The sequence below is a fragment of the Pristiophorus japonicus genome, chromosome 1 (genome assembly GCF_044704955.1).
Source record: "Pristiophorus japonicus isolate sPriJap1 chromosome 1, sPriJap1.hap1, whole genome shotgun sequence".
NCBI lineage: Eukaryota > Metazoa > Chordata > Chondrichthyes > Pristiophoridae > Pristiophorus > Pristiophorus japonicus.
The window spans coordinates 127,052,057-127,074,342 of record NC_091977.1 but is presented as its reverse complement, the minus strand read 5'-3'; the positions used below and the strand labels follow the sequence as shown (position 1 = coordinate 127,074,342).

Genomic DNA, 22,286 nt, shown 5'->3' with positions numbered 1-22,286 from the left:
TTACAGTCTTTCCTTCTCATTGGGATATATTTTTGTTGCAAGTTATGAAATATCTCCTTAAATATCTGCCGTTGCTCATCAACCGTCTCATACTTTAATCTATTTTCCCAGTCCATTTTAGCCAACTCTGCCGTCATACCTTTGTAGTCTCCTTTATTTAAGCTTAGGACACTGGTTTGAGATCCAACTTTCTCACCCCCCAACTGAATTTAAAATTCAACCAGGTCATGGTCACTCATTCGTATAGGATCTTTTACTAGGAGATCATTTATTAATCCTGTCAGGAGCTCAGGTGGGGAGGATTAAATCTTTAAGACAAAAATAAAAATAATCTGTTAAATCAAACAAAAAGAAAACTACACTAAATCATTTCAAAAGCTTCAGGTTTTATTTATAATCATTTCAAAAGCTTCCAGTTTTAGTTCCATCTTATGTCCCATTGCAAGGAAATTAAGTACAATGTTAGAAACATGGATTTTCATGTCATTAATAAAGAACAGACGTGGTTCATAGAGTTTCAGACATCTGAAGGGTAAGGGAAAAGCAGAGTACAGTATACAAAAGTCCAAATCCGATATTTCATGGGTAAACGATTTCACTTTATTCTATATAATCACTTGATTTTGTTCCTCTTCTGTAAATGATCTACTTTTCTTCTACTGTCTCAGTGAAAGTTTTGGAAGCTGCTGGAAGTCACCAGTTCTCATTACTCAAACTTGATTCCTTGAGCGAGAGGAAGCCCCTGGCTGTAATTGATGGTGCTAAAGCAAGAGGAGACAAACAATGGGTTACTTGCAATAATTACCTGGGACTGTGAACACTCAGAAAAATCACAAGGAGCCTCATAAAGCTAAAGTCATAAGATAATTATGATTTAACAGTATAACCACAGAAAGTACATATATGTTAATCGGCTAGAATAGGAATTTATCTTTGACCAATCAAAATCACAACATTGGATGAAACCTTAATATGTACTGGAGGTGAAATAATTGTGCTAGCGCTCTCAAAATCACCATTAATAAACAGTAACTGATGAAGTAACAACTTTGAAGGAAGGAAGTGTGTCAATTTTGGCACAAGACTTTTTAGATTAATATAATTGAAAATTGTAGCAGCTCTTAGCAATGTGGCCCATCTGATAACTTGATTTATTGTGACAATAAAGCATTGGTTCTACACCAATACATGATAAAACTATGGGGATTTGGAGAATTAATTTAAAAATCAGACATGGCAATATTATCAATAAATTGCACAGTGCTGGGAAGGTCTGAATATCAAAGAATATTTTAAGTGATTTTAACTGATGAGCATTTTCAATATCTTCAAGCTTACACCAAAACAAATAGTTTTTTAGATTAATAATTCTTAACTAATAATTTTACAAGATTCCAAGGGAAGATTATGACAGGGTTATGTTCAGACATTGCCACACAGATATACTATCCAGAAACCAGTTTTTTTTTTTTTAAATTGAAACCTGGTCAACTATCTTCTTAAAAAAAAGTGCTTCCATTTAATTTAATAACTATGAAATCTCATCAAAATCAAAATCCTAGAAACACCACTCAGTAAGAATTCTTGTTGTTTTGCTGACACCTACAGGCCAGGTTTGTATCTGCATATTCAACACAACAACTTGTATTGGTATAGTGCCTTTAGCGTACAACAACGTCCCAAGGCACAATGAGACAAAAATATACGCCGAGCCAATGAAGTAGTTATCAGGAGGAGTGACCCAAAGCTTGGTCAAAGCTGTAGGTTTTACAGGAGGGTTTCAAAGGAGGAGCGCAAAGTGGCAAGGATGAGGGGTTTAGGGATGAAATTCCAGAGCAGAGAGCCTAGGCAGTTGAAGGCATGGCCATCTATGGTAGGAAAAAGGAAGGGGAGTAGAGTTGCATGAACGTCTGAAGAACAGAGCGCGCTGGTGAGGTGGAGGTGTGAGTGTGTAAGGCTGGAGGAGGTTACAGAGATAGGGAGGTGCAAGGCCATTAAGCAATTTAAACGAGAGAATGAGAATTTTAAATTGGAGGAATGGGAAGCACGAGCCAATGTAGTTCATCACGGACAGGAACGCATTCAATAAAATCATGGCTGATCTTCAACCTCAACTCTACTTCCCCGCCCCATATCCCTCGATTCCCTTAGTATCTAAAAATCTATCGATCTCAGCTTTGAATATTCAACGACTGCGCACCCACAGCCCTCAGGTAGAGAATTCCAAAAATTCACAACCCTGAGTGAAGAAATATTTCCTCATCTCAGTCCTAAATGACCAAGCCCTTATCCGGAGACTATGCCTCCTAGTTCTAGACTCACCAGCCAGGGGAAGCAGCCTCTCAGCATCTAACCTGTCAACCCCCGTCAGAATTTTATATGTTTCAATGAGATCACCTCTCATTCTTCTAAACTACAAGAGTATAGGCCCATTCGACTCAATCTTTCCTCATAGGACAACCCTCTCATCCCAAGAATCAATCTAGTGAACCTTAGTTGCAACCCCTCTAATGCATGTATATCCATCCTTGGGTAAGGAGACCACAACTGACTCCAGGTGTAGTCTCACCAAAGCCCTGTACAATTGCAACAAGACTTGCTTACTCTTGTACTCCAATCACCTTGCAATAAAGGCCAACATACCATCTGTCTTCCTAACTGCTTGCTGGATTTGCATGTTATTTATGTTTTTCTGTACAAGGACAACTAAATCTGTCTGAACACCAACATTTAATCATTTCTCACCATTTAAAAAATATTCTATTTTTATACTTTCCTACCAAAGTAATTAACCTCATTATACTCCACCTGCCATCTTCTCACTTAAACTGTCTATATCCCTTTGCAGGCTCATGTTCTCCTCTCAGCTTACTTTCCCATCTAGTTTTGAAAATTCTCAGCATCCACATACTTATCTGTATACATGTATGTTTTGAACATTTGACACACCAAGTGCGACACATGCAAATTTCGTAGCCATGCTTTAAAATAATATATACTAAGAAAAAGAAGAAACGAAGTAGAAATAAAGTTCCGGGCCAAAGTAAAATGCCTTCTTTTTGACTTCAGAACTCACTTTTTAAAATGAAAGCTAGCCTTATCTATTACTGAAGTGTGAATCTGCCCAAGAACAATGAGTCTCTAACTGACCTATGAAGGTACAGTCACACACCTTGTGGTTTACAGCAATACACTAAGTTACACACAAGAGATTTTCAGCAGCAGAATATATTGGGCTTTACATGGTATAATGGTCCTGTTCTTATAAAAAAATTAAATGATTCGGCTCGTGACAAGTGCCACGGGACATCTGCTTGTTTTTTTTTTTAATTCCTGATTTAGAAGAGTTGGAACAATTTTCAGGTTTCAATTTTCAAATATGCCCAAATTCTGAGGTCGAATTCTCTTCTAAGCATTTAAAAAATAAAATTGTATCTATTTCTTTATTCAGAGAATATTAATTCCGAGTAATGTCAGCCAATGGCCCATTTACGTACCAGGTAGACCTCCTCATGTAGTGTTTCCAAGCATCACTGCCAGATTCTCTACCTCCACCAGTGTGTTTTTCTCCACCTAAAAAATTACAGCAACATTCTTTCAAATTCCTTAACTTACTAAATGAAAGAAAAATTCTTGCTTCAGAGGCAGCAGTGTCTTGGATGAGTAATTTTTGCAGGTGAACGAACAAATGACTGATCCATTGCGAGGCACAAGGGGGAATTTTAACCCGAGACACAAGGGGGAATTTTAACCCCCAAAAATGGATGGGTTGGTTCAGGTGGGCGTTAAAATGTTAAAAATCAGAAGAACCTAACCCACTTCCGGTTTTCATGGAGGCGGGATGAATGGTGGGCGAATCCGCCCTCAGGAAGCGGATCGGTCATTGTAAACTTTTAAAAAGGAGGCTGCACGCTTTCACAGGATTTCTGTTTTTAAACCCATGTTGGTCTGCTTTCCCAAACCCAGTCATGATCTACGTCATGTAAATATGTGCGGCGAGCGCACGCAACGAAAGCGCTGCCGGCCTGCATTCCGCACCAGAAGTGGGAGGAAGCGAGGCAGCGGCCATTTTTTCTCCAAGATCAGCCCTTAATGGCCGGTGCTAAAGGTCTCAATTTCGCAGCCTACTTGTTTAAGTAAGGCCTCGATGTATTCAATGAGCAATAGTCATCAGTCCCCAGGAGCAGTGTAAAATGAGAATCATCACTACTCTCACACAACTGATTTACCAGAGTCCCCAGCTGGGTATGCATGAGTGAAGTGAACAACACTGGGCTAATCTGGGGGAAGATGGTGCAGAGAAGAACAGAAAGGATCCTCTCAAAAGCCTTGAATTACATTTTACAATTATGAAAAATGTCAAAATGACATAATAGACAAGCCCCAAAATAGCTTCCCTTTGTTTACAATTAGAAACTGTAGAGTGGGCCTTATGAATCAAGGAAACTACATTTATTTAATTTGCACACACTGCAGTAAAAATCTGAGCAGGTGATATGAATGTTTGATATTTTCAGTCAGGAAAGAGAACCTTCATAAGCAAAATAAAGTGTTGAACTATGTAAAGCCAGGTGGTGGTAATGATTACACACACAGATCATGTGATTTTGAGTGGGGTGGTGTGTATATATTGTGATACACGTTATCACAATTGTGTGGGACAGGCTGGATGGACCAGGGGATCTTTTCTTGTCGGTCATTGTTTATACACTGCCCATTTACTTACTGCTGAACTGTAACATTTGCACAGGTTTGTTGCTGCTGCACCTATTACAATTACTTACTATCAAATGGAACTAAGCTAATATTTACCGGACCTGCAGGTTATTAATTACACAAAACATTTTCCATAATAATGTGTTTAAAAAAGTGTGTTACTTAAAAAAAACAATTTCAAAATCACTATTATTTAAGACCCCATGACATCAAGTATAATTAAAAGCATAAAAAAAGTAAATAAAATCTACAAAATCATTACCAAAAGCGCCTCCAATTTCAGCACCACTGGTTGGAATGTTTACATTTACAACGCCGCAATCTGAACCTTTGGGTCTGAACAGAAATAAAAATAAGTTTGTCATTGAATAGGAAGTAAATCATGCAAAACAAATGACAAACCAAAGGTTGCACCAGAGGAATTTTTTTTTAATCCGTATTTTGCACAATGCAAGATTCAAAACACTTTCAACTTCATTTTACTGGATTTTGCACAATGTGATACTGAACATAATAGCAACTTGAAATCTAAAAAGCTGCATATTCACAGCTGGTCATTCAGCATCTGTAAAGAGAAGTTACTGTGCCTAATGAAAGGTCAACCTAAAATAAAATTCAGATACTGACTGGCCTGTTGTGCATTTCCATCTTTTTATGTTTCTATTTCACAATTTTGCAGAAACAGTTCATAAGAACATAAGAATTAGGAACAGGAGTAGGCCATCTAGCCCCTCGAGCCTGCTCCGCCATTCAACAAGATCATGGCTGATCTGGCCGTGGACTCAGCTCCACTTACCCGCCCGCTCCCCATAATCCTCAATTCCCTTATTGGTTAAAAATCTATCTATCTGTGACTTGAATACATTCAGTGAGCTAGCCTCAACTGCTTCCTTGGGCAGAAAATTCCACAGATTCACAACCCTCTGGGTGAAGAAATTCCTTCTCAACTCGGTTTTAAATTGGCTCCCCCGTATTTTGAGGCTGTGCCCCCTAGTTCTAGTCTCCCCGACCAGTGGAAACAACCTCTCTGCCTCTATCTTGTCTATCCCTTTCATGATTTTAAATGTTTCTATAAAATCACCCCTCATCCTTCTGAACTCCAACGAGTAAAGACCCAGTCTACTCAATCTATCATCATAAGGTAACCCCCTCATCTCCGGAATCAGCCTCGTGAATCATCTCTGTACCCCCTCCAAAGCTAGTATATCCTTCCTTAAGTAAGGTGACCAAAACTGCACGCAGTACTCCAGGTGCGGCCTCACCAATACCCTGTACAGTTGCAGAAGGACCTCCCTGCTTTTGTATTCCATCCCTCTCGCAATGAAGGCCAACATTCCATTCGCCTTCCTGATTACCTGTTGCACCTGCAAACTAACTTTTTGGGATCCATGCACAAGGACCCCAGGTCCCTCTGCACCGCAGCATGTTGTAATTTCTCCCCATTCAAATAATATTCCCTTTTACTGTTTTCCCCCTCCCCCCCAAGGTGGATGACCTCACACTTTCCGACATTGTATTCCATCTGCCAAACCTTAGCCCATTCGCTTAACCTATCTAAATCTCTTTGCAGCCTCTCTGTGTCCTCTACACAACCCGCTTTCCCAGTAATCTTTGTGTCATCTGCAAATTTTGTTACACTACACTCTGTCCCCTCTTCCAGGTCATCTATGTATATTGTAAACAGTTGTGGTCCCAGCAACGATCCCTGTGGCACACCACTAACCACCGATTTCCAACCCGAAAAGGACCCATTTATCCTGACTCTCTGCTTTCTGTTAGCCAGCCAATTCTCTATCCATGCTAATACAGTTCCTAAACAACAAAATGATCCTTGTATCCAAAACCAAATTGCAGTCAAAACCTTTACATGAGTTGGGGTTGGGGGGGAATAAGGGAGAAAAGAACAAATGAAGGCATTACAATTGGATGAAGTGGCGAGAACCCCTTAGAGCAATGACGTTACTACAGTACATCTGACTCCTGCATACAATGAATTTAAAACTATTTTCTTGGGAAAGAAATAAAAAGGTTACCCCATCCAACGGAACATTCTGCCTACATCCTTGGTGAAGATGCTACTCGAGAGACCCTGCTTGACCTCATTGTTCCATGCAAATGCTTCTTCCTCAGACTGTAAGATAATTCAGTGTTAGGAGATGTAAAGCAGCAAAGAGGAATAAATAACACAGCAAACAGATTTATGCCAGACAGTCATGGACTACACATTAATCCTGAATGGATTGCAAGGCTTTTGCATGAGCCACTGCACCATAATAAAAATGCTCCACTAGTTCCTGTACAATTATAAAAACAGTAATAAAAAGCAACTATGATACATGTCCTCAATTGCAAACAGTCAGTATTTTACTTCAATAAAGAGCCATGCACGATTAAATGGAGATAGTTCAAATGTTTCAAGAGTCTGGCGCTCTGTTATGCTGCATTTTCTTCTAATGATAAACATGCTTTACCTTAAATTTAAGCACATAGAGAATGGGGGCAAATGTCTCCGTATGAACAATGGCTGCATTGTGAGGAAGTCCAGTTACAATAGTTGGTTCCACGTAGTTTCCTGGACGATCAATCACCTATCACAAGACAACAGCAGTCAATGTTACTACATGTCACTTTCCTTTGTCCCAATAACTATGCATGCACAAAGAAAACGCGAAGATTCATACTCAAGTTCAAGCTTAGATAGTCTTCATTGGTTTCTCCTACAAGAGGAGTTTGATAATAGCTTTGAATGTCCATAGCTAGGTCCCTACCACCATTGATCTAACATACTACCTTAGTGGAGCAGCACTTGGAGAATCTGGAGATTCCTTCAAGCTGGACCCACCCTAAGAGATGACTGAAGGTAACTAATGGGGTTCTGCAAGGATTAGTGCTTGGGCCCCAGCTATTCACAATCTAGATCAATGATTTGGACGAGGGGACCAAATGTAATATATCCAAGTTTGCTGATGATATAAAGCTAGGTGGGAATGGAAGTTGTGAGGAGGATGCCAAGAGGCTTCAAGGGGATATAGACAGGCTAAGTGAGTGGGCAAGAACATGGCAAATAGAATATAATGTGAAGAGATGTGAAATTATTCACTTTGGTAGGAAAAATAGAAAAGCAGAGTTTTTTTTTAAATAAGCGGTGAGAGATTGGGAAATGTTGGTGTTCAGAGGGACGTGGGTGTCCTTGTACACGAATCACTGAAAGTTAACATGCAGGTACAGCAAACAATTAAGAAAGTAAAATGGTATGTTGGCCTTTATTACAAGAGGATGAGTACAAGAGAAAGACATCTTATTGCAATTATATAGGGCCCTGGTGAAACTGCACCTAGAGTATAGTGTACAGTTTTGGTCTCCTTACCCAAGGAAGGATATACTTGCCATACCGAGTACAACAAAGGTTCACCAGACTGATTCCTAGGATGGAGGGATTGTCCTATGACGAGAGATTGAGCAGACTAGGCTTATATTCGCTAGAGTTTAGAAGAATTAGAGGGGATCTCATTGAAACATGTAACATTCTTACAGGGCTAGACAGGGTAGATGCAGGGAGGATGTTTCCTCTGGCTGGGGAGTCTAGAACCAGGGGTCATAATCTCAGACTAAGGGATCAGCCATTTATAACGGAGATGAGGAGAAATTTCTTCACTCAGAGGGTGGTGAATCTTTGGAATTCTCTACCCCAGAAGGTTGTGGAAGCTCAGTCTTTGAGTATATTCAAGACACAGATCGATAGATTTTGAATATTAAGAGAATAAAGGGATATGCGAATAGTTCAGGAAAGTGGAGTTGAGGTAGAAGATCATCCATGATCTCATTGAATGGCGGAGCTGGCTCGATGGTCAACTCCTGTTCCTAATTCTTATGTTATGTAAGGATAAGAGCACCATCAAACTAAAGAAGTGTACTCATGATTAAAATGCACTTTGTGACACCTCTACAAAAGCAAAATACTACAGATGCTGCCTGACCTACTGAGTATTTCCAGCATTCAGTTTTTATTTGTGACATCTCGGTGATGTCAGATTGTCTATCTGACATCAGTTCTATCTTCTATTAACTGAACATCTGGAAGACCTGAAGCAATCATTCTCAGCACCTGCCACAAATTCCTCATGCATTACAAGACTGCTCATTTCCACCTCTGCAATATTGCCTATTTCCACCCCTGCCTCAGCCCCATGGCTGCTGAAATCCCTGATCCACATCCAGATTCATTATACCAATACTCTTCTTCCTCAGTCCACACTCCATAAGCTACTTGTCCAAACTGCAGCTGCCTATATTTTGTCACACATTAATCCCCATTCTCAGACTTACACAGGTTCCCAATGCATTAAATTTTAAATCCACATCTTCAAATCCCTCCATTGTCTCACTCCACCCTAGCTCTGCAATCTTTCTGACTCCGACCTCAATCTCCCCGCACCCCATTTCATTCCATCATTTGTGGCAGAGTTCTTACCTTTCCACCACAAACTACAATGCCGCCTTGCTGTTTTGCCTGTTCCACTGCATTCTTGTACATATCCACTGCCTGCTTAGTGTGGAGGGGGCCGTATAAAGTATTAGCTGAAAGAAAAAGCAGAATATTTACTGTTCTTGTACAGAGAGTAGACTAAATTATGGAATATGGTTTTTAAACAAACAAACATCAAGAGTTGAATACCAAATCAGCAGCAATCAGTCTACAAGTCTGTTGCAAATGAAAAGCCATTAATTGTTTTATCGTCAGGATACAAATTCACAACCAATATTTATAATTGGTGCTGTAATGTTTCAATATCTAAGCAGGATGAAGTGCAGAAAACATTTTGGTAACAATTTTTATATTCCAAACTTCTAAATGAAAAGTATAGGTTGACTTTAAAAAGATACTAGCAGATCTTCCATGCCATTGATCATGGTCTCTTTTTATAGGCAGAGGTAAGGCCAGTGAGGTGGGGAGACTGGAGTTGGATGATTCACGTGACCTCTGGTGAGGGGACCAAATAGCAGGCATTACAGGGTTACCGGTTAAAAGTAATGGAAGCAGGTATTACCATTACACTTTAGGTGTTACCTAATCTTAACTAAAAAGTGTTACTACATCATGACAACCAGAAATGGGCACGATAAAGGAAAACTGAAAAATGTAAAAATATTACTCGTGAATCTCCCATGGCCTTGATCACAGTTGGCTGGAGGAAATAGCATGTCTTTTAACTGTTGTACAAGGTGGACAAGTTTAAACCCTTCCTCCGGCCTCAATGTTAACATTTTAATGATGACATTAATGCCGCTACTGCCATAACATAATAGGAGCAGGAGTAGGCCATTTGGCCCATTGAGCCTGCTCTGCCATTTAATAAGATCATGGCTGATCTGATCCTGGACTCAGCTCCACTTCCCTGCCCGCTCCCCATAACCCTTTACTCCCTTATTGTTCAAAAATCTGTCTATCTCCGCCTTAAATATATTCAATGACCCAGCCTCCACAGCTCTCTGGGGCAGAGAATTCCATAGATTTACAACCCTCAGAAGAAATTTCTCCTCATCGCAGTTTTAAACGGGCGGCCCCTTATTCTCAGACTATGTCACCTAGTTTTAGTTTCCCCTATGAGTGGAAATATCCTCTCTGCATCCACCTTGTCGAGCCTCCTCATTATCTTATATATTTCGATAAGTTCACCTCTCAGTCTTCTGAACTCCAATGTGTATAGGCCCAACCTGTTCAACCTATCTTCATAAGTCAACCCCCCCCCCCCTTATCTCCAGAATCAATCTAGTGAACCTTCTCTGAACAGCCTCCAATGCAAGTATATCCTTCCTTAAATACAGAGACCAAAACTGTACGCAGTACTCAAGGTGTGTCCTTACCAATACCCTGTACAGTTGTAGCAGGACTTCTCTGCTTTTATACTCTATCCCCCTTGCAATAAAGGCCAATATTGTATTTGCCTTTCTGATTACTTGCGGCACCTGCATACTAACTTTGTGTTTCATGCACAAGGACCCCCAGGTCTCTCTGTACTGCAACACTTTGCAATTTTTCTCCATTTAAATTATAATTTGCTTTTTTATTTTTCTGCCAACGTGGATAACCTTACATGTTCCCACATTATACTCCATCTGCCAAATTTTTGCCCACTCACTTAACCTGTCTATATCCCTTTGCAGATTTTTTGTGTCCTTCTCACAATTTGCTTTCCCACCCATCTTTGTATCATCAGCAAACTTGGCAAAATTACACTTGGTCCTTTCATCCAAGGCATGAATATAGATTGTAAATAATTGAGGACTCTGCACTGATCCCTGCGGCGCTAGTTACTGTTTGCCAACCAGAAAATGATCCATTTATCCCAATTCGGTTTTCTGTTAGTTAGCCAATCCTCTATCCATGCTAATATATTACCCCCAACCCCGTGAACTTTTATCTTGTGCAGTAATCTTTTATATGGCATCTTATCGAATGCCTTCTGGAAATCCAAATACACCACATCCACTGGTTCCCCCTTATCCACCTGCTCGTTACATCCTTAAAGAACTCCAGCAAATTTGTCAAACATGATTTCCCTTTCATAAAACCATGCCGACTCTGCTTGATTGAATCATGCTTTTCCAAATGTCCCGCTACTGCTTCCTTAATAATGGACTCCAGCATTTTCCCAACAGATGTTAGGCTAACTAGTCTATAGTTTCCTGCTTTTTGTCTGCCTCCTTTTTTAAAAAAAATAAATAAGGGCGTTACATTTGCAGTTTTCCAATCCGCTGGGACAGTCCCAGAATCCAGGTAATTTTGGTAGATTACAACCAATGCATCCACTATCTCTGCAGCCACTTCTTTTAAGACACTAGGGTGTAAGCCATCAGTACCAGGGGACTTGTTCACCTTTAGTCCCATTATTTTACCGAGTACTACCAGCTCTGGTCCTGGCTTTAAGTTTCTTGACACTGAAGGCCTCATTCCAGCTCTCCATTTCAAGTTTGAAATTGACAATTGGGCTGCTGTAGATCCTGCTTACTCAAGCTACGTTCCAGCTCTAAATGTCTTAATGGCCTTGAATGCTTAACCAGACTACCTCAAGCCTATCTGTTCAGTGGCCTTTCTGAACAGCTTAAAAAAGGCATAGTGATTTATGTCCACAGTCGTATGACATAATAGTCATACAAGAATGATGGTGGCTTTCAATCTGAACCATAAATGACATTTCTATAAAAAAGGCAAAAAACTTACAGTCTAATGGATCTCCAATTCGGACCTGTTTGTAAGCTTTGACGAGTCTTTCCACCACCTTATCATGAATACTTTCATGTAAAAACTAAAAAACAGAAAAAAAAAGAGAAGGTACTGTTTCTCATTTCTGAACGGTTTTAAAATTCAGCATTGTTACAGGTTTTTTTTGTTTAAACAAGTAAGCCTGCTTAAGAAAATGCTGATAGTTTAGTTTGGCAAACATTGTACAGACTAGTGTAATAACTTACCAGACGCCTGGTTGTCGTGCATCTCTGCCCTGCAGTTCCCACAGCAGCAAACAGAACGGATGGAATTACCATGTTTAGATCAGCATCATCAAACACTGCCAGGAATAAGACAGTACCAGTCAAATTCCATGAAGAGACTCAAAGTACAAACATGTTGCAAGAACTGCTCACTATCGCAGTTTCTTGACATACATCGACAAAGTTTTCCATCGAATATTTAGTCACTAGCCATTACGACAGAAGACTGCCAGTGATTTCCTAAAGGGTGACCATTAAACATGTTTGCAGTCATGTGCTTCATTGCCTCAACTTGAAAGAAACCTAATTAAAGGTTTTAAATTACTTCTTCAGCTATAACACTTGTATTCTTACAGGAATTGGCAATTTGAGAAAGAGAGATGACATGACACTTTATTAACTACTCAATGCCATTTTTATTTCAGGGAATTACACAAAGGTGGTTATATGGTCATTTGTATTTGAAATTTTTCAGTGTGTGCATATTTGTGTTTTAAAAGATTGACATCACATTTGGTTTCCTACAGCTGCAATAAGTTATATAAAAGCCATTGGTCAATTACATACACATTCCCTGGATTATCAGTGTTCCTCAGTCAAAATCATATTTGGACTTCAGAAACACATGTTTTTCTTCTAAAAATGAAGTGAAATAGTTTCCAAATATTAACTTATGTATTTAGTTAAAAAATTCAGGTTATATAAAAACAATTACACAAGAGGATGTGAAAGTCAGATATCACTAATTCCACAATTGAGAAAGACTTTACAACCCACAAGTGACAGTTTATCCCACTTGTAAGATCTTTGGACCATGTCCAACAGTATGTACTCTGATATTATGGGAAAAAATAAAAATGTGAAAGCACCATTACGGACAAAATAAGTTGCATGGTTTATGTTCCAAATATAATGAAAAATCAACAAAATTTAAAAAATATCCATGTTAGCATTTGTGACTGGACTGGGAATTCAGCTCTAGCGACGACAAAAACAAACAAAAAATAGATTCAATCCCAGTAATTTCAGTTCCGTAGTCTTGCAGTACTTGATTTTTACCAGAAGATGGCATTTGTACTCTTTGAAATTCTATAATATATGGAATTTGAATCCCTTACTCAAACATCAGTAATTTCAAGAAAGCAATACAGGCCCTGAAATTTGGTCTCCCACCATAACCTCAGCAGGGGACTGGTGGATCCACCAAGGAAACGGTGTAGGCCCAGTTCACTCAGATCTCAGATGTTCCGCAATGCTTTGCAAGGGGAAAATCTTGTGTCAAGGCAAATGACAGGCCGGAGGTGGGGACTTTCTAAGTCAGTGCTTGCCACTACTGAGCCTCAGTTGGAACCTGGCATTTCATTTCATCAGTGTGCTGCAAAAGCCAAGGCGTACCCGACTCCACAAGTGTGCAAGTGGGCCACACAACTAGGGTCCAGGCCTGGAGTCTGTAAAAGGACAATTAAAAAAAATTACTTCCTGAATCAGCCCCCTTGATCAGACTGATTGGAGCCATGGCTGAAATAAAGTGTGCTCTTGGAAGCGCACTGCCTCTGCATGGGGCAGGCAGATGCAAAACAGCACCGCTTCTGCCAGCCTCATGTAAATGAGGTGCACTGAACTTTCAAATACTGGCAGTATTAGCAGGCCCATGGAATCTCAAGGTCATAATGTTTAAAATAACCAGAATTGCCTGAACCAGCAAATGATTGATGCTTTAGAGTAGCTGAACGTTAAGCTAAGCCAAAATTAATATTTGGAGGTCAAGATGTACCATTTTATTAAAAAGCCAAAAGTTAGTTTATTTATTCTAGTCATGTGAACAGCAATGGTGAAGGTGTCATTTAAATGGTGAAACTCATAACTCCCAACACAACTCCACTTACACAACATTAATATTCAGAAACTTGTAGGTATCAGGATTTATTTTCACATAATTTGATGACACACAAACTAATACAGACACCTCTAGATTTATTTTAAAGAGCAACAAAATCTAGTAGAAGAAAATCTGTTCTACTTTTTATGGCTTGGTCCATCCCTTTCAATGGAAACTATAAGAATTTACACAATTATGTGACGGCCTTTTCATGGTCAGCCAAATATTGATGGGGGCATATTAGAGAATATTGGGTAAAATCATTTACAGGACTTAATCCTCAACAGTGATCCCAAGATGGTATTGGATCTCCATATTGGGGAACATCTGGGCAATATTGATCACAGCATTAACAGATTTAAATTGAGTAGCCAAGTTACAGCAGCAGGTAATTTAATGCTAGTGCCAAATTTTAGGAGAGCTAATTTTGCAACAATAAAAGAGGATGTGAGTAAGTTGGGTTAAGGGAGGAGCAAGAAGGGATCATTGCAATTCAGATGACAAATGGAAGGCTTTTAAAACCATACTTATGGACAAGGAGTCATGCATGTCTCTCTGATTAGAAAGGATGCATGGTAAAATGAAACCAAAATGGCTTAATGGCCGAAGACAAGTTAAACTAAAACAGAAATATTTCACCAGATGCGAGGCCTCACATATTTTAATAGTTTGTTGAGTACTGTGTCTGTTCCATAGACGAGAGGGAGACCCATGTGGTGTCTGTATTTAAGAATGGGAGCAAGTCAGGAAATACATGGCAGTTAGTTTATCAGTGCAGGCAACTTGCATTTTTTTTTTTTTAAATTGTGCCTTTCACGACCTCAAGACATCCCAACATGTGTAACAGCCTATAAAGAACTTCAAAGTGTAGTCACTGTGAGAGATCGTGGCAGAGGTGCGGCAAATGAGTGTAAGGGGGCCAGAAGAGTCAAGGGCCCAGGGGCAGCACAGGCCAGCCCACATGTGCGCGGACTAGGTCAGTGTAGCAGAGCAGGTCTCCAGTCATCCTGGTTAACTCTTGCCACTGGATAAAGGTCTAGCTCTGTCAAGCCCGTGTGGTGACTGATGTGCAATGGCCACCATACGTTAAAAAAAATCCACACACAGGCATCTTCCACCCCTTCAATTGGAGTTCAGGACTGGAATATCAGTTCTTCATTGAAACATCTAACACATCCTTTTTGGTGTGGAAGCAAGTCATCCTCGTTCGAGGGATCGCCTACGATGATGATAGGCAAGTTGCTAGAAGCAATTATTAGAGATGTACTATAAGATCACTAAGCAAGAGCAGAAGCTATTTGTTAATCCCAAAATGGCTTTGTAAAACCTTCACCAACTTTGTCAATTTTTTTTCCAGAGATCACAAAACTGGTGCACGGTGGTATCCCAGTAGATACTGTGTATCTTGATGTTCAAAAAGCCTTTGATAAAGTGCCACCTGACGAGAGTTGCATCCCATCCCCCAGGATAGGGATCTGGCAATTGTAGTTCATGAAGCACTCAAGGCCCAGTGTTATAAGCAGTAGGGGAAGCAAATATATAGCTAGAATAATTAAATCAAAACTAGAAAATACTTATCGATAAAAGACCTTAATACAGCTATATCTAGAATGCCCAGTTTTGATGACTTCACGGGTGGCGAGAGACATTGAAGCTCTGGAGAAGGCCCAGAGGAGGGCTATCAGAATGATACCTAATCTTGAGGCTATTAGTGAATAGAATAGCTCGGGGAACTGGGACTTTTTCCCCACTGGAGAAGAGTAGCTTTTGTGATGATATATGTGAGATTTTTTAAGTGAAGAAATGAATAGATTCTGTTCGGGTAAGTTATTTGAACTAGATAGGGAGGAGAGGAGTGCAGGCATCAGCAAAAGAAAGAAAGAATAAAAAGACTTACGTTTATATAGCGCCTTTCACGACCATTGTACGTCTCAAAGCGCTTTACAGCCAATGAAGTACTTTTGGAGTGTAGTCACTGTTGCAATATGGGAAATGCAGCAGCTAACTAGCGCACAAGCAAACTCCCACAAACAGCAATGTGATAATGATTAGATAATCTGTTTTTGTTATGTTGATAACACAAACTAATAGTACATAATATTAAAGCATAGACTTGAGTTAGAAACTAGGAAGCACTTCTTTTCAGTCATTAACTGTCCAGAATAAATTCCTGGAACACGAGTGATTATGAATTTGCTGCAGGCCTTCAAAAAGAGAGCACGATTAATTCTGGTGAGGACACAAACATAGAAACATAGAAAATAGGTGCAGGAGTAGGCCATTCGGCCCTTCCAGCCTGCACCGCCATTCAATGAGTTCATGGCTGAACATGCAACTTCAGTACCCCATTCCTGCTTTCTCGCCATACCCCTTGATCCCCCTAGTAGTAAGGACTACATCTAACTCCTTTTGAATATATTTAGTGAAGTGGCCTCAACAACTTTCTGTGGTAGAGAATTCCACAGGTTCACCACTCTGGGTGAAGAAGTTTCTCCTCATCTCGGTCCTAAATGGCTTTCCCCTTATCCTTAGACTGTGACCCCTGGTTCTGGACTTCCCTAACATTGGGAACATTCTTCCTGCATCTAACCTGTCTAAACCCGTCAGAATTTTAAACGTTTCTATGAGATCCCCTCTCATTCCTCTGAACTCCAGTGAATACAAGCCCAGTTGGTCCAGTCTTTCTTGATATGTCAGTCCCGCCATCCCGGGAATCAGTCTGGTGAACCTTCGCTGCACTCCCTCAATAGCAAGAATGTCCTTCCTCAAGTTAGGAGACCAAAACTGTACACAATACTCCAGGTGTGGCCTCACCAAGGCCCTGTACAACTGCAGTAACACCTCCCTGCCCCTGTACTCAAATCCCCTCGCTATGAAGGCCAACATGCCATTTGCTTTCTAACCGCCTGCTGTACCTGCATGCCAACCTTCAATGACTGATGTACCATGACACTCAGGTCTCGTTGTACCTCCACTTTTCCTAATCTGTCACCATTCAGATAATACTCTATCTCTCTGTTTTTAACCACCAAAGTGGATAACCTCACATTTATCCACATTATACTTCATCTGCCATACATTTGCCCACTCACCTAACCTATTCAAGTCACTCTGCAGCCTTATAGCATCCTCCTCACAGCTCACACTGCCACCCAACTTAGTGTCATCCGCAAATTTGGAGATACTACATTTAATCCCCTCGTCTAAATCATTAGTGTACAATGTAAACAGCTGGGGCCCCAGCACAGAACCTTGCGGTACCCCATTAGTCACTGCCTGCCATTCTGAAAAGTACCCATTTACTCCTACTCTTTGCTTCCTGTCTGCCAACCAGTTCTCAATCCACGTCAGCACACTACCCCCAATCCTATTTGCTTTAACTTTGCACATTAATCTCTTGTGTGGGACCTTGTCGAAAGCCTTCTGAAAGTCCAAATACACCACATCAACTGGTTCTCCCTTGTCCACTCTACTGGAAACATCTCAAAAAATTCCAGAAGATTTGTCAAGCATGACAAGTTAGAGAGGTAGGAGGGATTAGCTGTGACTAGTGCATTAGTTATTACAAATTTTTGCTTGATTTCCTTTGGGGATCAGAGAGGAATTTCCCAGAGGTATTTTTCTTATATTGGCCCAAGATGTTCTCTCTCCAAAGAAGACTGCATGACTGATGGGGAGGGTTTAATGGTGCATGCAGCTGCACCATGTCTGGATGGGGCAGTCTGGAGCGACAGTGATAGTTTCCTGTCCTTTTTTGTATGTTCACGTGTACAATGCTCCTGTGAATGGCCCATGTGACAACTGGTAACAACTGATACATTTAGCTCTTACAAAAGTAATATGGTGAATGGTTGACCAGTTTAAATTGAAAAAGGTCATGTCTCAATTTTGACGTCAGGAACACAAACTTTTCACTTTTTAAATTGGAGGCTTGCAATGAAGTTCTGTTTGTCTATCACATCACTGATACTGTAGTAACAAAAAATAAAAAGGAGAATGACATGTTATAATTGCGTCTAATATCATCATAGGCAGTCCCTCGGAATAACTGGTTTAGAAACAGTGCCGTTTTAGCAACGCTTCACTCTACACTACCATGAGACTAGATTGCTTTATATTCAAGATTGGATTATGCTATTATTTATACCTGCTAGGGTTTTAAAACCTCTTTATGCATAACCTTGCAGTTTTATGAATTGTCACTATTGTGCACTAAGCTCCAGTCCCCAGCCTGTATGGTTATTGGTGTATTTTTATCCAAGTTCCCAATTTTATTTCTAGAGGAAAAAAATACCACCAAATATCTTTGATGAGGTGGGAAAGGAATCCTAGATCTGTGCGTGTATTGTTTCTTTGCCTTATGCAGGCAAACAAAATACTAACAGAAGATATTCCTTTAGTCTGAAAATATAGCTGTGTGTAGGAAGTTAACATTTCATCAAAACAATACATTACCAATGATAGCATTGTTACCACCAAGCTCCAGAAGCTGTCGCCCTAAAAGTAGAGAGAAAAAACTAATTTTAAATCAATTTTCACAGAACTGTTGGTCAAGAACAGCTAACCAATTTCTTTTTTTAACATTATCAACTTTGTTAGAAAAACATTGAAGCTTCACGGTTTGCCTCTATCCTTACAACCACTTACCAAATCGCTCTTGAACCACCAACGATACTTGTTTTCCCACTTTCGTGCTACCAGTAAAAGACAGGAGGTTTACGCGTTCATCTTTGCTCATTGCAGCACTGAAAACAAATCAAAAATGGCTTTAGAATGTCAATTAGCTTCTAGAACACTCAAGTATAAACTCACAGAAAAGGCTGTCTGGCTGGCTCCGGACAACTTTAATTAAATGAGGAAAGCCAGTTTGTTTGTTGTTTTTTAATTACCATAACTGCAATAACCACAGGATTTTATAAAAATCCTGTTTTTGTTATTAACTTCAGATTAATTTAAATCAGTAATGGCTGATAGAGAGGAAATTCAATTTAATGTTTTGGATAATAAAGTAAGAGCAAAGATTGTGTTATAATCCTCAGTAGAACTCCAATAATGAAGTGGTTACAAATCAAGTGTCTATTTTATACACCCACTTTTAAGGAGATGCTAATTCCTATCATTCCTGAAAATGAATGGGATGTCACAATTTCATGAATCTCACTAATAGAATGCAATAGGTGCACCAAACTATAACAATGACATTGACGTGTGAAGGATGATATGAAATATAAAAAGCATTCAGCAAAGATCTTCGCATCAACACTGTGCTGTGGAATTCAGGTAATACATTTAGAATCGTAACATAGGAGTTAATACAGGGTGAGTTTTCTGAAAAAGGACAATTCACCTTACAGTAATGGAAAATTACATTGTTCATCAGTGTTTACTCAAAGATATGTTTGATCTGGTTACTTTTCTGAGAGAGGAACATGTGTTAACAGGAGTTACTATATTATTAACTATCATTATCTCACTTCAGCAAGGTAGTCAATTTTCAAAACAGTAAACAAACTGGCAGTACACACAGGAAGTCAATTTGTAGTCAATACTTCCTTCATTATTTTTACTGAAAAATGTGCACATTTGTTGCAACAAACATCTTTGAAAACATGGGGGGAGAAATTGGGGTAATTTGCACCTCCAGGCTGGGGTGTACCACCACTACTGACTCTCACGAAATTCCACAGGAGCTTAGCGGCAGTGCTAACCGGTAGCGCCCCGGGCCACTGTGCCGGCAATGACTATGTCACCACCGTGTGCAGCGACCCATCTTAGCCCTTTGAGCAAAAATTTGCTAGCGTCCGTAAGGCTGCCGTGGGCAACGCCACACCCCGCCAGCTTTACAGGGCACCTGCCACGGTACCCCACTCCCCAGTGGTGGCCTCTTCTCCCTAATGCAGAGTTTGCAGCGTGCCCTCTCCTACAACAGAAGGGGAGAGCCCTGTGCTCTCGCCAGCGTTATGCACCTCTCTGCATAGCACTGGAAAATTCCCGAATATTAGTGCCCCGATCCCACCACTCTCGGGGGCGGTAAGCCCAATTTAGCTGCCGGGGCAAGATTTCTGCGCCTCGTGCAAGAAATCCTGCCTTGCAGCTGTTACCACCCCCACTTGGGGTGTGCGCAATTTCGCCCTCATGATTTTTCTTCTCTCAAGTATTCATCATCATCATCATCATCATCATAGGCAGTCCCTCGGAATCGAGGAAGACTTGCTTCCACTCCTGAAGTGAGTTCTTTGGTGGCTGAAGAGTCCAATACGAGAGCCACAGTCTCTGTCACAGGTGAGACAGATAGTCGTTGAGGGAAGGGGTGGGTGGGACTGGTTTGCTGCACGCTCTTTCCGCTGCCTGCACTTGATTTCTGTATGCTCTCGGTGTTGAGACTTGAAGTGCTCAGTGCCCTCCCGGATGCACTTCCTCCACTTAGGGCGGTCTTTGGCCAGGGACTCGAGGTGTCGGTGGGGATGTCGCACTTTATCAGGGAGGCCTTGAGGGTGTCCATGTAGCATTTCCGCTGCCCACCTTTGGCTCGTTTGCCATGAAGGAGCTCAGAGCAGAGAACTTGCTTTGGGAATCTCGTGTCTGGCATGCGAACTATGTAGCCTGCCAAGCAGAGCTGATCGACTGTGGTCAGTGCTTCAATGTTGGGGATGTTGGCCTGAATGAGGACACTGATGTTGGTGCGCCTGTCCTCCCAGGGGATAAGTAGGATCTTGCAGAGACATCGTTGGTGATATTCCTCCAGCAACTTGGTGTCCACTGTACATGGTCCATGTCTCTGAGCCATGAGGAGGGGCAAGTGTTACTACAGCCCTGTAGACAATGAGCTTGGTGGCAGTTTTGAGGGCCTGGTCTTCAAACACTCTTTTCCTCAGGCGGACAAAGGCTGCACTGGCGCACTGGAGGTGGTGTTAGATCTCGTCGTCGATGCCTGCTCCCGAGATATGGGAAGTGGTCCACGGTGTCCAGGGCTGCGCCGTGGATCTTGATGACTGGAGGACAGTGCTGTGCGGCGAGGACAGAAACATAGAAACATAGGGCCCAAGTTTCCACACGATAAAAAACGGGTGCCCCTCCGAGCTGGGCGCCCGTTTTTCGCGCCTAAAACGGCGCCGGTAAAAAAACTCGCAATTCTGGAGCGTTCTGCAGCTCCTTGTCTGTTTGGCGCGGCGTCCAGGGGGGCGGAGCCTACACTCGCGCCGATTTTGTAAGTGGGAGGGGGCATGTACTATTTAAATTAGTTTTTTCCTGCCGGCAACGCTGCGCGTGCATGTTGGAGCGTTCGCGCACACGCAGTGTGAAGGAAACATTGGCACTCGGCCATTTTTGTAGTTCTTTGTAGCTGTTTAATTATTGAACATTTTTTAATAAAAGCACATTGCCATCAGCACATCAGCACTTGCAGCCCACTCACTGTCTCCTTCCCCCCTCCCCCGCGGAAAAGAACGGGCGCCTCCTCCCCCCCCCCCACCCCCGCGGGAAGAACAGGCGCCTCCTCCCCTCCCCCCCCCCCCCCCCACCGCGGGAAGAACGGGCGCCTCCTCCTCCCCCCCCCCACCCCCGCGGGAAGAACAGGCGCCTCCTCCCCTCCCCCCCCCCCCCCCCCGCGGGAAGAACGGGCGCATCCTCCCCCCCCCCCCCCCCCGCGGGAAGAACGGGCGCCTCCTCCCCCCCCCCCCCCCCCGCGGGAAGAACGGGCGCATCCTCCCCCCCGCGGGAAGAACAGGCGCCTCCTCTCCCACCCCCCCACCCGCGGGAAGAACGGGCGCCTCCTCCCCCCCCCCGCGGGAAGAACGGGCACCTCCTCCCCCCCCCCCCCCCGCGGGAAGAACGGGCGCCTCCTCCCCCCCCCCGCGGGAAGAACGGGCACCTCCTCCCCTCCCCGCGGGAAAGAACAGGCGCCTCCTCCCCCCCCGCGGGAAGAACGGGCGCCTCCTCCCCCCCCCGCGGGAAGAACGGGCGCCTCCTCCCCCCCCACCGCGGGAAGAACGGGCGCCTCCTCCCCCCCCCCCCGCGGGAAGAACGGGCGCCTCCTCCCCCCCCCCGCGGGAAGAACAGGCGCCTCCTCCCCCCCCCCCGCGGGAAGAACGGGCGCCTCCTCCCCTCCCCGCGGGAAAGAACAGGCGCCTCCCCCCCCACCGCGGGAAGAACGGGCGCCTCCTCCCCCCCCCCGCGGGAAAGAACAGGCGCCTCCTCCCTCCCC

At 42.3% G+C, this 22,286-nt stretch overlaps 1 protein-coding gene across 1 annotated transcript in view; it reads right to left on the bottom strand.

Annotated features, from left to right (window-relative positions):
• Positions 1–366: 366 nt before the first annotated feature.
• aldh7a1 (aldehyde dehydrogenase 7 family, member A1) overlaps positions 367–22,286 on the bottom strand; it is a 66,999-nt gene continuing 45,079 nt past the window's right edge. The window contains exons 9-18 of the mRNA XM_070883018.1: positions 18,731–18,828; positions 18,539–18,580; positions 12,187–12,281; positions 11,939–12,023; positions 9,188–9,294; positions 7,188–7,304; positions 6,750–6,847; positions 4,979–5,052; positions 3,498–3,573; positions 367–761 (exon numbers count right to left, since the gene is read on the bottom strand). Of these exons, the coding sequence (XP_070739119.1) occupies positions 707–761; positions 3,498–3,573; positions 4,979–5,052; positions 6,750–6,847; positions 7,188–7,304; positions 9,188–9,294; positions 11,939–12,023; positions 12,187–12,281; positions 18,539–18,580; positions 18,731–18,828 (847 nt within the window). The 3' untranslated portion in view covers positions 367–706. The remainder of the gene's footprint in view (positions 762–3,497; positions 3,574–4,978; positions 5,053–6,749; positions 6,848–7,187; positions 7,305–9,187; positions 9,295–11,938; positions 12,024–12,186; positions 12,282–18,538; positions 18,581–18,730; positions 18,829–22,286) is intronic.